The following is a 19,444-nucleotide window of genomic DNA, read 5'->3' as shown; positions in this document are numbered from 1 at the left end:
GTCCATTGCACCCCCCCCCCCCGCAGGGGATCCGAGAGCTCTGGGTGGGTTTGTGTCCCGTCCCCGCCCCCCGGTTCCCCAGCGGGGCCGGGCGCTCGTCGCACGGTGCCTGTGCTCCCCCGCGGTGCAGTTCAGTGACCCTCATTGTCCCTTCAGCTGCTCCCTTCCTCCGGGCTTGTCCCCCTGGTGTGTCACTAACCACGTGACGTTTCCGTGGGACACACTCCAGTGCGCAGCAGTGCTGGGGCTCAGGCCGTGTCTGGAGAGAAACGAGGACGGATTTGGGATCTGACTTGTGCGAGGTGGTTCTGTGAGACTCGAGCGTTTCCCCAAATGTGCGTGTGCAGCACGTGTGCCCCAGGGAGCGAGTGTGGGGAGCCAGGGGATGCGGAGCGGCTTCCAGCCCCGTCTGAAATGTTCCCTCATTGCCCTTTTCCCCTGCCAGGTGCAGAGCCCCCATGTCTGGCTCCAGAGCAGCCCCGGACCTGCAGAGACAGAGCGAGGACATGGCGGTGGCGGAGCCGGTGACCTTGGAGGAGGTGGCTGTGTGTTTTTCCCAGGAGGAATGGGGGCTGCTGGCCCCGGGGCAGAGAGCTCTCTACAGGGAGGTGATGCAGGAGAATTACCAGACCGTACGCTGGCTGGGTGAGGAGCCCTGTCCCCGGGGGTGTCACAGGCTGGGTTGGCTTTGGTTCAGGGTCCCTCCCTGTCCCTGTCCCCAGTGTCAGGAGTGTGAGCCCCAGGAATCACTGGTTACCCTGTGAGAGACTGTCCCCTCCACAGCCCCTCGCAGGGGAAGCACGTTCACGAATGTGGCAGTGATGCAGCTCTTCCCACAGCTCAGGTCTCCATGTGCTTCCCACCATCTGCCTTGGCTAGAGGTGTGAGTGGAGGGGCGCTAGCAGGAACGGTGGGTACCAGAGCTGTGGGGCTGGGTCCGGCTGCTCTTAGTCCCTGCAGGGTACCCCTGGGGCCAGTGTGCTGCACCCCTGCTGGCTCTTACCGTTCAGGGGGAGTTCTAGAATAATGAAACACAAACTCCCAGACAGGCGCACCAGCTCTCCCATGTACAGTAGATTGCTTTCTCGGGAGTCACTGGTGGGAACCAGACACAGGACAAACCAGTTATGAGTAACATGTGCCCCAGTTTGGATGCAGTGTCACTCCCCGTAGGTCTCATAACACACCTCGTCCAGCGTCCTCGGCCTTCATTGATACTGGGGGGTTTTGAAGATGGTTGGGAGGTGCCCACTTAGCTCATGTGACACCGAGTGGGGCCAAACCTGGGCAGTGAGGAGTAAAACTGTGAAGGCAAAAGCGCAGGTAGAATCTCAGCAGGAGGTTGTGGGGGAGGCGGAGACCGGGGATGTAACTAACACCCTCCAGCCGCACTTCTGCCAGTCGCCTTCCTGCACCAAGGGAAACAGCGCCTGGTGCGGCTGGAACGTGAGTCAGCAGCAAGCCCGTGCTGCAGGAGGGAAGTGTCAAACCACGCAGAGAAGCTGCTGGTGGCAGAGTAGAACTGAGACAGCAGAGGGGGAGCCCAGCTGCACCAAAAACCACTTCCCACAAAGAGCAGCACAGCCAAACACCGCCATGGCCGGCTGCAGGAACAGCAGCTCTTGTGGGTCGCTCGCAGGGCCTACCCAACCACAGGCCAGCAGGGGTCGCAGAGCAGGAGCCTGGGCAGGATCTGAAGCAGCCAGCCCGGGACTCGCCTCCCTGCTCAGACAACTTCCTCTGCCTCCTGCTGATTCAAGCAGCGCATCAGAGCCAAAGAGCCGGAGGAACCAGGCCCCAGCCAGGAGCTTTGTGGACAGAGCCCTTGTGGAGCCAGAGCTCTGCCAGAGCCTTTCTCTCCAAGTTCGAGTGACCCGCCATGTGGCAGCTGCAGTCTGAGCCCTGCCTGGGGCCTCGGTTTCGGCCCTGCCAGCCCTCACAGAGCTCATGTTTTGAGTCGAGCAAAAACACAGAGAAGTCCTGTGGCAACTTACAGATGAACTGATTTTCTGGAGCATCAGCTTTTGTGGGCAAAGGCCCAATTCACCACATGCACCACGTGGAAATTCCAGAGTCCAGTAAAAATATACAGGCACAAGAAAAGGAGGGAGACCCACTCAAGAAGAAGGCCGGAGTTAATGAGAGCAATTCAGTCATGGAGGATGTGGCCCACTTCCAGCAGCTGATGTGGGGATGTGAACAGCCAGAGCAGAGAAACTGCTTTTGAACTTGGCCAGCTGGTTCTGATCTGTGTTCAATCCTAAATGGATGGTGTCACATTTGCAAGTGAACTGCAGCTCTGCAGTTGCTCTTTGACGTTTTCTTTTGACATTTTTGCATTGCAGGATGGCTACTTTTAAATCTGCTCCTGAGCGTCCCGGGAGGCTTTTTTGTTACCCTTCCTGTTGTCTTATTTGCATCCATTTATTCTTTTACGTAGGGACTGTCCAGTTTAGATGTGCAGGCAAATAAGCCCCGCTGGTTCAAATTAAATTAAAATATAAGTGGAGATACACATCTCCTAGAACTGGAAGGGACCTCGAGAGGTTATCTAAGTCCAGTCCCCTGCCCTCTTGGCAGGACCAAGCACTGTCTGTGGCATCTATTTCCCCAATTGCTAAATAGCCTCGTCAAGGATTGAACTCACAAGCCCGGTTTAGCAGGTGCGGTGGTGTCATTGGTGGGTAGAGTTGGCGCTAAGGTTTGTTGAAAGGTTTGGTTTGTGATTTACAGTGTTGTGGTCTATACTTGCTGGTGAGAATTTGTTTAAGGTTGGCAGTCTGGCCACAGGCAAGAACAGGCCTGCTTGAAGTCCATCTTCACGTGAGTTTTTTTGTGTAAGGGATCTTGACATCCATGGTGACCAGGATGGTGTTTTCAGGAAGATCACCAGTGCCTAGCAGTTTCCTGAGGAAGTCAGTAGTGTTTCAAAGATAGCTCGGAGTGCTGGTAACATAAGGTCTGAGTAGAGAGTCCCCACAGCTGGACAAGGCTGCAATGAGAGTGCCAATGCCTGAGCTGATGGTGCCTCCAGAATGTCTAGATTTATGGATCTTGGGGCTCTAGAGGTGTGTCTGTGCAGATCTGTTCCTGCGCTTTTGTCAGGAGTGTCTTGAGCAGACGGTGCAGTTTCTGTGTGTGCTGCTCAGTGGGATCAGAGGACAGTAGCCTGTAGAAGGTGGTATTGGAGAGCTGCCTGGGAGTCTCCTTTTCATGGTCTGACCTATTCATGATGACAACAGCAGCTCCTTTGACAGCCTCTTGGATGACAATGCCAGAGCTGTTTCTGAGGCTGTGGGTGACATTGCATTCCGCACGGCTGAGGTCGTGGGACAAGCAATGTCACTTTGCCACAATTTCTGCCTGCGCACAGAAGCGGAAGCGCTCTAGGTATAGATCCAGTCTGTCGTTTTGATTGCCAGGAAGGATTCCATGCAGAATTCTTCTTCTTGTACTCTAGGTGTGATGGTGCCTGTAGGGCTGTTCTGAGTCTTGTTGAAAGTATTCCTGGCAAAACTGGGGCAGGGTTCCAGATCCCCACAGAACTGTGTCATGTTTGTGGGGGTGGTGGGGCACAAAGAGAGTCCCCGAGATAGCACAGACTCCTCTGCCAGGCTGTGTGCGTAGTTGGATAGATTGACAATGTTGCCAGGTGAGTTACGGGTACCACTACTGTGGCCCCATGCGGCAAGTAGGAGGTTAGAGAGTTTACAGTCCTGTAGAGAAGTGCAGTGGGCGTTGTAACTCTCCTGTCTCCTTTCAGTAAAGTCCAGCCACGTGGACGTTTGTGTGGAAGGTTGTTTTTTAGGAGAGGCTCCAGACTTGAGAGCTCCTTGTGATGTTTCCCTGTTTGCTGCACAGGAAGCTGAACAGGTGGTTCCTCAGGTCTGTGGGACTGTGTGACCAATCTCTCGACACAGTCCCTGCAGTGTGTCGGTTGCAGTGAGTGTTTCACCTTCAGCCCGTTGGGTGGGACGTCCATCAATTTGCACTTGGCGAGGAAGATGGTGTCTGTATCTGTGCAGGTTTTTTCATGGGTTTGATGGGTTCCCCCTCCACGTGGCTAAATTCAGGGCCTGCCTGGTGCCAGGCATTGGGCGTAGCTGTGTTACTTTTATCCACAAAAACAACACCAAATCGAGTGACTTGTTTGAGCTGAGTGGTCCTGTCCTGCCCTGGGATGGGGGGGATGGAACAGGTCAAGAGGGAGGCTGAGCTGTACCCTAGAGAGTGCAGCAGAGCACTCGGCTCCCCCAGGAATGAGCTGGGCCATTCCCGAGGCAGGGGTGAGGCACCTGTACCCCAGGTGAGTGTGTCATGGGATCTTGTACCATCCAGAGCCCGGCCTGTGCCAGGTGGGGAAGGAGCCTCTCTGGGTGGGCTGCTCAGATCCTGGGGCTGGAAGAAGTAATGGCCTGGACCTTCCTGAACAAGATCAGCACTTGGTTAATTGCTCCCCAAGCAGGATTTCCAGTTCCCGAAGCTGATGTGATCTCCTGGGTGGAGCGAGGGGAGGCGCTGGGGGACCCAGATCTCCAGGGTGCTGAGAAAGGGGAGATCATCAGCGACCCCCACACAGGTGAGCAGTGAGCTAAAGAGACTCAGAAACCGATTTCTGTGTCCTCCGAGATGTCACTTGTGCCTTTTCATCCAGAGTGACTGAGCCTTCAGCCTGTCATCAGCCTTAGCCAGAGGGTTGGGGCAGGGCTGGGGTCCCTCCTCTGGGGAAGGGTTGTGAGGAAGGAGGAGCCAGCTCAGTTCATGTGATTTCAATCTTTCCATCAGCCGTTGGCTGCGTTTCCCCTTCAGAGTTTTCCTTTCAGCTGTTTGGTTCTCTCTGTGTCCCAGCAGGTGAGGTGATGCTGCTCAAGAGCAACGAGGAGAATCTTCAGCTGGAAGAACCAGAGCAAGTGGCCTCCTGTGGGATGTTCCTGGGAAGCTCTGAAGGTCGTGTTTGTCAGAGTCCTGAGCACAGAGGGACCTGTGAGAGTCAGCGTAGCCCAGAAAGACAGCAGGGAAACCATGCAGGGGAGGGGCAGGATAACTCCAGCCATGGGAGCAGAGGTGTGAAAAACACTAAAGAGAGCGAACAACAGAAAACCTGTGGGAAAAGCTTCGGTCTTAACAGTCACTGTAGCATCCGCACAGGAGAGAAGCCAAATATCTGCCCTGACTGCGGGAGAAGCTTCCAAAAGCCCTCAGGTCTTATTTATCACCAGAGAACCCACACTGGAGAGAAACCCTTCCACTGCTCTGAATGTGGGAAACGCTTCTCATGCTCCGCAAGTCTTAAAAGTCATGGCATAATCCACATGGGAGAGACACCTTATAACTGCTCTGACTGTGGGAAAAGGTTCAGACAGAGGTCAAACCTTGTTACACACAGGAGAACCCACACAGGAGAGAAACCCTTCCACTGCTCTGTGTGTGGGAAAAGCTTTCGGCGACACTCACACCTTCTCACTCATCAGGTAATTCACAGCGGAGAGAAACCCTATCACTGCACTGCCTGTGGGAAAAGCTTCAGCAGGAGTGAATACCTCGTTAAACATCAGAGTATTCACAGAGAGGATAAACCCTTCAATTGCTCTGAGTGCGGGAGATGGTTCAGTGACGTTTCCGGCCTTGATAAACATATGAGAATCCACACCCGGGGAAAACCCTTTCTCTGCTCTGACTGCGGGAAAAGCTTCAGTCAACGCTCATATCTGGTTGACCATCAGAAAACCCACACCGGGGACAAACCCTTCCACTGCTCTGACTGTGGCAAAAGCTTCGTGCGGCTTTCAAAACTTACAAGTCATTGCAGAATCCACACAGGAGAGACACCCTATAACTGCCCTGACTGTGGGAAAAGGTTCACACATAGGTCAAGCCTTGTTACGCATAGGAGAAGCCACACAGGAGAGAAACCCTTCAACTGCTCTGAGTGTGGGAAAAGCTTCTCATGCTCCTCAAGTCTTAGAAGTCATTGCAGAATCCACAGGGAAGAGAGACCTTATAGCTGCCCTGACTGCGGGAGAAGTTTCCAGCTGCGCTCAGGTCTTATTGATCATCAGAGAACCCACACTGGAGAGAAACCCTTCCACTGCTCTCACTGTGGGAAACGCTTCTCATGCAACTCAACTCTTAGAAGTCACTACAGAATCCACACAGGAGAGAGACCTTATAGCTGCCCTGACTGTGGGAAAAGGTTCAGACAGAGGTCAAGTCTTGTTACTCATAGGAGAAGCCACACAAGAGAGAGAGCCTTCAACTGCTCTGAGTGTGGGAAAAGCTTTTGTCAGCGCTCCAATCTTATTCGTCATCAGAGAACCCACACTGGAGAGAAACCCTTTGACTGCACTTACTGCAAGAAAAGCTTCAGTTGGCATTCCCTCCTTGTTGTACATCAGAGAACCCACACAGGGGAGAAACCCTTCACCTGCTCCAAGTGTGGGAAAAGCTTTTGTCAGCGCTCCAGTCTTGTTCGTCATCAGAGAACCCACACTGGAGAGAAACCTTTCAGCTGATCTGACTGTGGGAAAAGCTTTTGTCACGACTAAAATCTAACAGATCAGAGGAACCTTCCAGCTGTTTTGTCTGTCTGGGAACACTCGCACATTGTCAATCATCAGAGAGTTCACACAAGAGAATAACCGACAGACTGCACTCATGTGCGTAACCTTCCATGGCTACTTGGATGTGATTGATCATCAGAGAATTCACACAGGAGAGAAATCTGGTAACTCTCTCTTTTTTGCTATTTTTGAAGCTAGGCCACTGGGCAAAAAGTCAGTGAGAACCCCATGAACTACCACACTGCTTCTCATTCCTCAAGGGTGTGGTGTTACGGAGCCAGTCAAGTAACTAAAATAAAGTCGACTTGTTCCCTACATTAACCCCTGCTCCTTTATAAAAGAACTAGACACACTGGAGTTTGTTCAGGACCTGAACTTGATTAATTTTTGGTGTCTCTTTTTCTAATTAAATAAACTGAAAATGCTTCACTTGAGTTGTTGCTCTTGGGTGTGTCTGGAGAAGAGGGGTCAGTGCATGGGGACTCTGGGGAGAGACCATTGTCCAAGCCCCCTTTCACTGCAGCAGCTTTGGGCCCAGGTGAGAAGCACCTCTGCTTGGCTGCTGCAGCTCCAGCAGGTACACCCAGGGGAGCGGCGTATGTCCCTCGCCTGCGGCAGGGCCAGGGTCAGGGTCATTGGTCCTCTGCACTGCCCAGCCGGAGAGGAATGCAGCAAATGTGCACTTTCTCCTCGCTCCCTGATGGAGGGGAACAGCCAGCTCTGTCCCTGTATGAATTTAGCGGGGAGGGAGCTGCAGCTGTCCCCAAGGGCACCTGGGGGTGGGATGCTCATGGCTGCGATAGTCCTGGGTGCGGGAGAGGGGGTATCCCCAGCCAACCCCTTTCTCAGATGGTGGTCGTCTCTTTTCTGTGTGGGCCCTGAGAAGCCATCCCGGTGCAGCCCATCCAATCCCTGGCACACCCACACCCCAGCCTGGCTCTAAGTTACAAGAAGAGAAAGCTGCAGACCAGAGTGGGTGGTCCTGGTTCTTACCATTTAGGAGTTCTCGACCAATGGACAAGCCCAGACCCAGACAGACAGACAGACAGACATTCCCTCTCAGAGACTCTAGAGCGGATCCCCATGGGAACAGATGGAATTAAAAAGGCACCTGGGCAAGTAAAACGATGCAAAACTTCCTGTAACAATGAGATGAGCAAACGTTGCTGGTTCCTCTGCCTCTGTCTGTGCAGTGTTTGTCGTCGCCTTTGCGCCCGGGCACGGCAGCGGCAGTGATCATTGCTCTGTTCCTTCCTCTCTTTGCTTTGGCAACACTCACTGTTGTCAATGTCGGCTGACGTGCAGATGTGCTGACGTGGTCGCTGCCTGGGGGAGTCCCCTAAACCGAGCAATACAGCGTAGGAGCCCTGCCCTGAGCAGTCAGCAAGGCCCAGCTGCCTTTTAGCAGGGCTGAGCAGAACAGCCAGTGCACCGGTGGTTTGCCCTGGCACAGGCGCGGTAACAGACACACAACCAAAGCAGTGTGGGCTGGGAGAGGGGAGGGGCTACTTCTCTCAGGGTGGGGGAGGGGGACGCAGGCCCACCCACTCCACTGCTCCCCAGCCCGGGGCCCGAACAGCAGCTCCTGCCAGGAACCAGTGAGTTTTCGCCCAAGCAATCAGCTCCAGCCCCGGGCTGTGGGGCTCCCCAGCCCCAGTCAGGGACCTTGCAGCCGGCGCAGCTCCAACTGCAGGGCTGTGGGTCTCCCCACACCCCAGCCAGGTGTCAGTGTGGGCAGAATCGCGGGCAATGGACCCCCCGCTGACCCCGCACCAGCGTCCTGTTCGGATCCCCACGGGGCCTCAGACGAGGGCAAAGAAGAGACGGCAGAAGCCCGCCGACAGACAAAGGCCGCTCCGCTCCTCAGCAGGCCAATCCCACCCACCTCTGGCAGGGGGCCTAGAGACCAGTGTTGTACGAGAGGGGAGAGGCTGGGGAGAAGCTAATTCCCGGTAGGTCAGGAGCTGGCTCGCTCGTTAAAGGCAAGGGTGAGACAAGGAGAGGAAAAATAAACTATGTAATGTCTGTATTTATTAACCAAAACACAGCAACATATAAACGAACAAACACTGCAGATGAACTAAACTTGTATAACTATTCGTGAACAACTAACGTATAAAAATATATGATCTAAACACTTACGCTAAATATTAACAAGAATTCCATGGAAGGAGTTTATGAGAGACTTCCCTTGTCAAACAAAACGGTAAAGAGACTTAATGAGGTTTGAAGTGAGTTTTTCTCCGAGCTAGGGAAGCTAAAGTAGGTTTTTTTTTTACCCCTATTTGCTCTGGACGGCTCGATGAGCCACCCTATTGGAAACCTTGAGGTCCAGCCTATCAAGGTTTCCTCCCAACTGAGATAATATATGACGGATTTCCCAGTGGGGATTGGAGAGAGAAAGAGGGAAGGTTAGGAGGAAAAAAAGAAATCTTAACAATAACAGTTAACTAACAAAGCCTTAACTATGGGCTTATTTACCAATTGCTCAGCTTGGAGCAAATTAATTCAGCTCCGGGTTATGGCTCTTAATTAATCCAGTAGAACTGCAACCTAAGCCACAGTCTGTTAAGTTCCCCTACACAACCCGAATTACTTGATGGAGTATTAGGGTTTAGAGTTAGTGTCTCGGGGCGTAGAGGGGGTTTTACGTGTCCAATCAGGTGTAAGGGTCCAGTCCCGTAGTCTAGTCGAGCGCGTTGGTCACGTCCGGTGAAGAAGAATCACAGCGACGAGCAGCGAGAGCGTAGGTGCTGCGAAGGTGGCAGGCTCGAGGCTTCAACTGATGTGTGCGCAGTTCTCCACCCTCAGGGAGAAGCCAGTTCGACACGCACCAAATCCGCCTTTGAGCCGCTTGTCGGCGGCGGGGTCGGGGGTGCCGCAGGGATGACAGGCTCTGGGTGCTAAGGGGCGAGAGCGCAGTACCGCACCCTAAGGGTGAGGCCAGTTCGTCTCCCGCCCAATTTACCTCAGAGCTGCTGCCTTTGCTCTCTCAGTGTGAGTGATTCAGCGAGTGCCTCAGCAGGGCGGACATGGAATTGCTTCAGGGGATCTTCAAAAAGTCTTCGCCTCAGAGGCAGCTCTGCCCCAAGGGCCCCGAACGCTGTGCGGCGCTGCCTTATATTCCCTGATCTCATACATTATTCATGAGTCTATTTACATACAGACGTTCTGAAGGTCCTGCTTTCAAACAGGTCCTCCTCTCGAAGCTGCCTCACCTGTATCCAATGAGGAGCCTGGATTTCAAATCTATGATTTTTGAAATGTTTGTGAGTTCAGGTTACCGGTAAAACCAACTGACACAGAGTGACCGTTACAGAGGGCTGCTAACTGGCAGCCTATGTACCTTTTAGAGTCTACCTGCCCCGTAATGATATTAAAGGCCCAAGGCTCGTTTCCCCTGGACCACGGGGACGATTATGCCTGAGGGATGAAAAATCCCTGACACCAGGGACCCGGGGGCTGGTTCGTATGGGTGGGGAAGTCCACTCGCACAGTGAACAGTGGTAAGTGTGTCCCCCTCGTGTTAGTGAGTACTGGTAAGTGAAGCACTTGTTAAACGAGGGGTGAGGGTTAGTGCCACTTGCTGGGTGTGTCTGACAATCAGCTGCAGATATTCTCGCGCTGTGAATTTGAGCACTAGGGTGACCGGATGCAGAGCTCCAGCTGTGCCCTGGCTGGTGCGGAATGAAGAAATAATCCCTTCCCTGGCTCCGCTGGCAGTGCCCCGCCCAGCGTCATCCCACACGCCCTGAGCCTTCTTGCTGCACATGCAGCTCTCAGCCGCTGAGATCCCCAGGGCCTTTTCTGCAGCCCTCTCCCTTCGCCAGGCGGTCCCCAGCCAGTGGTGCTGGGCTGGACGAACCCCAGGGAAGTGCGGGATTCTGCACTCGCCCTTGTTCAGCCGCTTCACATTGAAAGAAGCTGAAGAGCAGCACAGAGTGAAGTGAGAGCGGTGCCACGGTCACACAGGAAGCCTGGTGCTGAGCCAGAAACTGACCTCAGCTCTCATTCAAACAGCCACCCGGGGTCACAGGGAATGTAGAGAACAGGGCAACTTCCTGCTACCCGTTCCCTGCAGTCCAAGCTTCTGGCTGGTGGGGGTTTAGGGACAGCCAGAGCAAGAGGTTGTGTCCTGGCCAGCTTGGCTCATAGCCATCGCTGCTCCTATCCTCAATGAGCTACTGAGCCCTTCTTTGAAGCCAGTTACACCTGTGGCTCTCACGCCATCCTGTGGCAGCAGACGCCTAGATTGGGTGAGTGAGTATTTCACGGTTGGTTTTTTTACGTCCTCCGGGTGTCACAGTCCAACCACCTCCCCACTTGAGTTTCTTTGTTTCTACTCCATGCAGCTGACACACTGGTTTTCATCCGTGAACGCTTCTGCAGAAAGAGATGTTAGTTTTTAAGGTCCTAGACTACAGTCTCTGGAGCTGCACATCTCAGAGAGCTAGAAGGGACCTCAGGATGTCACTGTCCAGTCCCTGCCCTCAGGGCCAAACACAATCCCTGACAGACTTTTTTTTTTTTTTTTTTAAATTATTTGCCCCAGATCCCCAAATGGCCCCTCAAGAACTGGGCTCACAACTCTGGTAAAGGAGAATGCGAGATAAAGGCAGTTGGAGCAGACACGCGTATCCTTTCACTAGACCATTTCATCAGAGTAGTGTAGAAGCCAGAATAGTTCTCCTTAATAGTGGGACCATCCCCACTGCTTACAACAAGCAACGGCTGAAAAAACTTGGCACAGCGCTCACCATATTAAGGAACACAATTCAGTCTTCTGACATTACAAGGATTGGTCAGACACATCCAGTACCCCAATATTGGGCATCAAAAGCCTTTGCCACCGAAAGCCTTAAACCCTCATAGCTTTGTAATTTTCTAGTTCCCCAAAGTACAAAACTGTTTGGAGAATATCAAAGGTCACTGCAGTGACCAGAGATCTATTGGCAAGATGATGAGTTTTTATGTTCTGCAATCTGTAATCAGGCCCAAGGAGTATTAGTGTTTCTTCAAAGACAAAAGAAAAGATTGCTCCCTCCCCTACTATAATGTAAGCTGCCACCACCAAAATGCTGGGCCCTGGCGCACCTGCCTCCTTTGCCACCCCATCCTGTGGGGCTGCTCCCCAGCAAAACCAGGAGAGGGATTAAAGGTGCCCTGGTCCTGGCTTGTTCTGAAAAATCACCTTTCAGCTGCTGAGCTTTTATGCCCACCATGGGGCATTTTTGCTCTTTTCACTAAAATTCTACTTGCTAGCTGGGGGCTCCAGTGGAGGCGGTACCAGTACCCAGGGGGTGGTAGGGACTAGGAGTTTTGGGGAGCCAGGTGGGGTGGGTGTTGGGAGCAGGCTGGGGTGGAGGGTGCAGGGGGTGAGCTGTGGTCCAAGGAAATGTTGCGAGTGGGCCAGAGGGCGCAGGGGAAGCTGCAGAGTGTGACGGGATGTGCCTGGCTGCAGGGCTGTGGGCGTCCCACCACGCGGCCGGAGCTGCTTTGCAGCAGACAGCCACAGCTGCCCTGTCGCACGGCAGGAGCTGCTTTGCTGTGCGCAGTTGAGGTACGCGTAGCTCTGGTGGAGGAGGTGGCAGCTCTTCCAGGCTGCAGCAGCAGTAAGTCCTTAACTTACTCAGGGGAGAGGGAGTTAGGGGTCTGTGGGCGGGGGGGGGGTGCTGCAGGTGGCGGGGGGGGCTCAGCGACAGGGGAGCGAGTGGTGGTGTGGATGATCAAGCCAGACTGACCCTCCCTGCCATTTGCTGTGTGTTATCTCTTCTTGCTCACATGGTCGTCCGTGAGCCCACAGCAGCGGCAGCGCCAGCAGCCCACAGGCACCAGGCGGGCAGTGTGGACCACCCGAATGTGATGGTGGATGTGTTGAGGCAGCTTCTGCCCCCTCGTTCTGCAGGAGATGAGGGTCTGGGATACTTGGGTCCCTCCATTGGGCTAATCCAAATGGTGTCTGAACCACCATTTGGTCACTGGCGTCCAAGGGGCCCTGACTCCTTACACCCCCCGCCCCGGGGCAGACACCCCTGTGAGAACCTTCCCCACTGCCTTGTGGGCAGGATCGGGAGAGGCAAAGGCTATGGGAGCAAACTCAGCCAGCAAGTGCGGAGTGGAGCCCCTAAGGCGGGTAGCAGGGAGGAGTCGTCAACCTGCTTTCCAGCATCTCCTTGCAGTCACCTCAGTTCCAAACGTACTGACGTCTCTTTCCTTTGCAGCCGACTGGGGTGACCCAGAGGGGGCGGTGCCCTTGGGCAGTGCACTTGCTCCAAACACTAGCCCAGGCCATGTGGCGTGTTGGAGGGTGCCAGCTGGAGAGGACTCTCCATCCTTGCTGGTAGCCTGGGGGCGGGGGGTGGGGGTAGACCAAAGAGTAGCTGTAACTGATTGCGGAAGCCATCTTGTATAGACGCCACTTCACAGCCCTTACTCCCGCGCGCACAGGAGCTGGTCCTTTCCTTGACCTGTTTGGGAACGGCGGGAGGATGAGCTCTATGGAATGCGTTAATGGGCTGTTTGGAGTTGGGGCTCCAGCTCCCCGGTACCTGTTTCTCTCTGCTGATAACAGTTTCTCTTTGGAAAGTGATTTACGCTGCTCTAACTAACTGCCTCTGACACTGGGCGTTGTTTGCGTGAGGGGATAAAATACCAGAGTTCGCTGCACCAAGCAGCCTTGCTGGGCCTGGTTTTACTCCTGTCCAGTTTGGCTCATCTGTTGCCTGATTGAATTCAGTAAAGCTGAACGTTCGCCGCCTACACAGAGACGTCTTGTGCTTCAGCAATCTGGAGGTTCCACCGAGATCCCAACGCACCACTTGCCCGGACGGGGGGGCCGGCGCCCGACCTCCAAGCCTCTGAAGACCGCTCAATAGAAGGTAAGGGGGATACCTGTTACAGAATCTCCCAGCAGGGGCTTGGGACTGCAGTGCTGGCGGCCATCAGGGTAAGGGGGAGCTACGGGTTCCACCTTTGTGGAGCAGCTAACGGTCTGTGTCTGTCTGTCTGTGTCTATTAGGCCTGTGTTGTATGTCTCAGTTCCCAAAGGGCACACCAGTGTCTCTCGTGAGGCAGCCATGCGCTGGGGCCTCTGTGTTCGGACACTAAAAGCTGGTGTGGTGCCACGACTCTTTTTCGGCACACGGAACTGTGGGAAGTTTTGTTGCCTCCCTCTGTTTCTGTTCTGAAGACTAACCATTAATGATATCCCTAAGCACGGGCAGACTTAACTCCCGCCAGGCGTCCTGCTGGGCTGGAGCGGCTGCTGGGAACACGCCCCCCTCCCCCATGAGCCAGGGGGGCTTTGGTCCAGTGCCTCACACTCTGTAACCAGGTGAGCTTCGGTTTGGTGCCTTGCAGGGAGAGATCTTGTGAACCAGGTGAAATTCGGTTCACTGCCTTGCACCCTATGAGCCAGGAGAACTTCCATTCGGTGCCTCACAGGGAGAAAATCAATGCTGGGGATAGGTCAGACTCCAGGAATGCCGGTACCCTCTAAAGGCCGTCCAGCTGTTTTTATGTACACTCACTAGGGGAAATTACTTGCAAGTTTCTAGACAAAAGGAATCTTTATACCTGGGACAATCCCAAACTGCAGTTCCCTCTATTCAGTACCATTGATAGGGATAAAATCCTCCATTTACGAGGCGCTCTTGAGGGTTGTGGAGCGAAAAGAACCCGATCAACAATGGTCTCCCTCGTTATCATGGTATGAAGAGACTTGTAAAAGGCAGAACGAGTCTCGTTTAAGAAGTTTAAAAGATTCCCAGGAGAAACTTCAGTCAAAAATCAGACCGCTTCAAGGTGCAGATGTACAACACAAAACAGCAGACACACAGCCAAGTGAGCCATTTATGGGGCAATTGTATCCTTGCCTTCCAAGCCCTAACTCCCAGGACGATATGACGATGTCCTGTGTTCTGTCTGGAATCCTCTACCTTGTCCAAACGCAGGTCCCCAGGCCCAGGAGGATCAAAGGGATTCAGAAGCCTCTGTAGAGAGGGAAGAAAAGGGATCCAGGGTGCACCTCATGACCTACCAGCCAGCCGCTGCAGCTACTATTGTCCTCAAGACACCACCTTCAAAGGGACAACCATTAGTAAGATGCATGGGGGGAAACACATAATAGCCCAACCACTCAAATTTTTCCTTTACGAGAAGTCCCAAACCCCCAAGGAGGGCGCATGCAGGTTTACCAACTCTGGACTAGAACTGAATTACATGCAATGGCTAAAGACTTTCCCCCAGCAGAAGACGACCCGGTAAAGTTTCAATCAGGACTAGTGCTAGTGATCCGGTCTTATGACCCAAATTGGCAGGACCTCGATCAGCTTTTAAGGGTGAGCTTGCCTGATAAGCATAAAAAGATCATAAGGAAAGCAGAGGGGCCAGCTGAGCCCATCCAAGGAGTGCCAGGGGCAGGAACTCATGATACTGAGCTTACACAAGCTAGAAACAGGCTGCTTGACAGTATCCTTACAGTTTTTCCCAAGCGACCAGATTGGGTTAAAATTAATCTCTGCAAGCAGGAAGATAAGGAAACACCAGGTGCCTATTTGGAAAGGCTTACAAAGGTATTTGAGAGGCACTCTGGCAATGACAATCCAGCTGAGACTGCTCAACAGGCGCTGGGTGCCGCCTTTGTGAATGGATTAAACCCAGCTGTACAGAGACAGCTGAAACGAATGACTGGGGGCTGGGAAACTAAACCTTTAGCAGACCTCTTAACAGTGGCAAACCATTGCAGCCAGCACTTAAAGGCTAAACTGGTTAAAGAGCCTAAATGTACGGTCTTACAACCAATGCCCTCTGAATTACGCAGGGGTCAGGGCTGCTGTACAGAGCGACGCCTGCGGGGCACCTATGGGACAGCAAGATCGACCCCACCTTGGTTTGCAGCTACAGCTGCCCGAGGCAGCCCAGTAACACTGGTGCCAGGAACTCCCACGCCACCAGCTGCCTCTCCACCGCCGTCTGCCGCTGGGGTGCGCAGAGGGGCCGGGCCGGCCACGGGGAGAGGGACGCAGGACGTGGGACAGGGGCTGTTCCGCGCCACGTGGGGCTTTTCATTCACAGCTCGGTGCGCAGCTGAGTCCCGGGGGCGTCCCTCGGGCGCGGGGAGAGCGGCCCAGAGAAGAGCCCTTCTGCCCCTGTCTCCCGGCTGCTCTGCAGTGGGCTGGGGAGCCCAGCGCGCCCCGGAGGCTCTCGCTGGAGCCGGAGGGGAAGGCTGGAGCAAGCGGGGACTTTCCTCTCTCCCTCGCCGGCTTTGCAGCTGCGCCAGGCTACGTCTACACGTGAAGCCTACATCGAAGTAGCCTATTTCGATGAATAGCGTCTACACGTCTTCCAGGGCCGGCAACGTCGATGTTCAACTTCGACGTTGCTCAGCCCAACATCGAAATAGGCGCAGCGAGGGAACGTCTACACGCCCAAGTAGCACACATCGAAATAGGGATGCCAGGCACAGCTGCAGACAGGGTCAACGGGCGGACTAGCGCTTCCGGGGCAACAGCTAGCCGCTCCCTTAAAGGGCCCCTCCCACACACACTCAGCCTGCACAGCACGCGGTCTGAGGAGCCATAGGCACACAGACCCCGGGCGCCGCAGTCATGGACCCCCCAGCAGCAGCAGCAGCAGCAGCTAGAGGTCCACCCAACCCTCCCGGCAGGAGCAGGGCTTGCCCTGACCCATGCCATGTGGGAGGCAGCTGAGCACCTCCTTGCCCCAGGGGAGGAGCTGCCCCCAGGGCAGCAGGGCTCAACCCCTACCCCTGCAGCACCCCGCTCCACCCCCCGCCTCACACGCCGGCGGCTGTGGAGCTACCCCACCAGCACCGACTGGTGGGAGCGGCTGGTGCTTGGGGAGTGGGACGACGACCACTGGCTCAGGAACTTCAGGATGACCTGGCAGACATTCCTGGAGCTGTGCCAGTGGCTCACCCCCGCACTCAGGCACCAGGACACTGCCATGCGGCGTGCCCTCACAGTGCAGAAACGGGTCGGCATCGCTGTCTGGAAGCTGGCCACTCTGGACAGCTACCGATCCGTGGGGCAGCAGTTTGGTGTCGGCAAGGCCACCGTTGGGGCTGTCCTCATGGAGGTAAGAGAACCCACAGGGGGAGGCCAGGGCAGGGCACGGGGGCCAGAGCAGGGCAGGGCAGGGCAGGGCCAGAGCAGGGGAGGGGAACCAGAGCAGGGCAGGCCAGGGCAGGGCAGGGGGGCCAGGGCAGCGGGGCCAGAGCAGGGCAGGCCAGGGCAGGGGAGGGGGGCCACAGCAGGGCAGGGCAGGGCAGGGCAGGCCAGGGCAGGGCAGGGCCACGCACACCCTGCTCACCGCTCATTGGTGCTCTCCCATGTGCTTTCTTTGCAGGTCGTGCGTGCCATCAACGCCATGCTCCTGCACAGGCTCGTGAGGCTGGGGGACCCAGATGCCACCGTCGCCACCTTTGCCACCCTGGGCTTCCCCAACTGCTTCGGGGCTCTGGATGGGACTCACATCCCCATCCGCGCCCCGCATCACAGTGGAGGACGATACCTGAATCGCAAGGGCTGCCATTCTGTCGTCCTGCAGGCCTTGGTGGACAGCCAGGGACGTTTCCAGGACATTTACGTGGGCTGGCCTGGCAGCACCCACGACACCCGGGTTTTTTGGAACTCGGGCCTGTGCCGCTGGCTGGAGGCGGGGACCTACATCCCCCAGCGGGAGATCCCTCTGGGGGACACCACCATGCCCTTCTGCGTCATCGCAGATGCGGCCTACCCCCTCCGGCCGTGGCTCATGCACCCCTACACGGGCCACCTCTCCGCTAGCCAGGAGCGCTTCAACGAGCGCCTGAACCGTGCACGCCAGGTGGTGGAGCGCTCATTTGGCCGCCTGAAGGGACGCTGGAGATGTCTCCTGACCCGCCTGGATGCGGGCCCCAACAACATCCCCCAGATTGTGGGTGCCTGCTGCGCCCTGCACAACCTCGTGGAGAGCAAGGGGGAGACCTTTCTGCAGGGCTGGGCTGCGGAGGCCAGCAGGGCACACGTCCAGCCACCTGCTGCCCCCAGTCGGCAGGTGGACCCCGAGGGGACCCGAGTCCGGGAGGCCCTGCGGGCCCACTTCGACCAACAGTCCGCGGGGTGAACTATGCCCAGGCCCCCTACTGCCCGCCCCTTCCTCCCCCACACTCCTGCCCCAACGCCCACACCATGGAGCACCCCACCGCCCCCCCCCCTACTTGTCCTGGACAAATGACAGCACGAACTTGTGGCTGAACGTAAATTTTTTTTTTTCTGGCCGAACCATTTTTTTTGGGTGTAAATAAATATGTGAACCACAAACAGAAAACTAGGTACAAACGTTCAACCAAAGCAATATGTACAAAAATAAAACAATCCAAAGAAACAACTGTGTGCCATACATAATAAAAAGAAAACCAGGGAGGAGAAAGGGGAGAACTATTTACATGGGGGGGAACGGGGCAAACTGGGGGACCAAAAAAACAGGGTCCAACTATATACAAGGGGGTGGCCACATCCCGGGCCCCTCGCCCCTATAGCCTGGCACTGGGCGTTCCCGGCCGGGAGCCCCGCCGCGCTCGCAGCCTGGTCTGCGGCTGGGTGGGAGCGGGCTGGACCGGAAGGTATGGGGGCCGGCGAGTCTCAGGTGGCTCCAGGGGTCCCTTGGCGCTCTGGCCCTCGCGGGTGGGTGGTGGGGCAACGATGGACGGGCCGGCGACGGGCGGAGCAGCTGGTGGTGGGGCTGCAGCAGCGGGCAGGGCGGGCGATGGGTCGGCCGGCGCGGCATGGGGGGCCAGGTAGTCCACCAGGCGGTTAAATGTCTGCATATAGGCCCCCCATGCCTCCTGGCGCCAGGCCAGCGCCCGCTCCTGCAGCTGGAGGTGCTGCTCCGAGACCTCCAGCTGCCGGCGGAGGATGGCCAGCAGCTGGGGGTCCGTCGCCGTCGGCGGTAGTAGGCGTGGGGTCCGCCGTCTAGCCCTCCGCGGGGCCGGTCGTTCCTCGGCCGAGGGGCTGCCCTGGAGCGATGGTCCCGGAGGGCTCTCCGGGACAACTGAGGCCTCGCTGGCGCTCTCTTCCGGTCCTTCTGATGGTGCAGGTGCAGGACACAGGAGAGGAGGGGGGAAAGAAGAATGGAGACAGGCGTTAGTGTGGGCCCCGAGCTGTGGCCTTTGTCCCCCCTGCCCTGTGCTGCAGGTTCCCCATCCCCGTCCCCGGGAGATGCTGCTGTGATGGATGGGGTTCAGGGGTCCCCCTGCCCTGCACCCCGTCCCCTGGTGGGAGCGACTCTCACTTCACCCCACAGGGTCTGAGAGCAGGAGAGGTTTCTTAGGCCACAGATGGCCAGTTTCTGGCAGGAGTGACAGCACCAGCTGTCGGAAGAGACAGTCCTTCCAACCCGTCCTGGGGAGAAGACCCCAAGGGGGGCCCCTCTGGGATGCAGCTTTCCCCCTCCTCAGGCTGGCTGCCTACCAGCTCTCCCTTCCCCTAGCCTCTACCTGTGGCCCCCGCCCTCGCCCCCCCCAATTCCAAGCCAGCTCGGCTCCTCCCTCCTGTTGGTTCAGGGCAGAGGTGTCACCTGCCAGCTGTAGCCCCAGGATCCTCCTTTGGCCCTGGGAGCTCTTCGGCTCTTGTGGCTCATATGTAGCCTGAGTCTCCCTTTGGCACTCCCCGCACTCCATCACATGCTGCTGCTCCGGGGTGTCCCACCCACTCCGCCCGGGGGCCCCTCGAGGTTCCGCTCCCCCCTGGCCCGGGGATGGGGCATGGCACTGTCGTGCGGGGTGGGGGGGGGGCAGGGGCTGATGGCTGCAGTGCTGTGAGGGCCATGGCCCTGGTGTCCTTGGGGCCATGGCCATGTGAGCATGTGGGGGGCCCTGGACA

General features: G+C 56.1%; 1 protein-coding gene across 1 annotated transcript in view; it reads left to right on the top strand.

Moving 5' to 3' along the window:
• LOC142024749 (uncharacterized) overlaps positions 1-19,444 on the top strand; it is a 30,976-nt gene that overhangs the window by 613 nt on the left and 10,919 nt on the right. The window contains exons 2-4 of the mRNA XM_075016934.1: positions 446-645; positions 4,466-4,579; positions 4,849-6,210. Of these exons, the coding sequence (XP_074873035.1) occupies positions 459-645; positions 4,466-4,579; positions 4,849-6,210 (1,663 nt within the window). The 5' untranslated portion in view covers positions 446-458. The remainder of the gene's footprint in view (positions 1-445; positions 646-4,465; positions 4,580-4,848; positions 6,211-19,444) is intronic.

This window comes from Carettochelys insculpta, chromosome 22 (assembly GCF_033958435.1).
Source record: "Carettochelys insculpta isolate YL-2023 chromosome 22, ASM3395843v1, whole genome shotgun sequence".
Lineage (NCBI taxonomy): Eukaryota > Metazoa > Chordata > Testudines > Carettochelyidae > Carettochelys > Carettochelys insculpta.
This window is presented reverse-complemented; position numbering and strand designations above follow the sequence as displayed.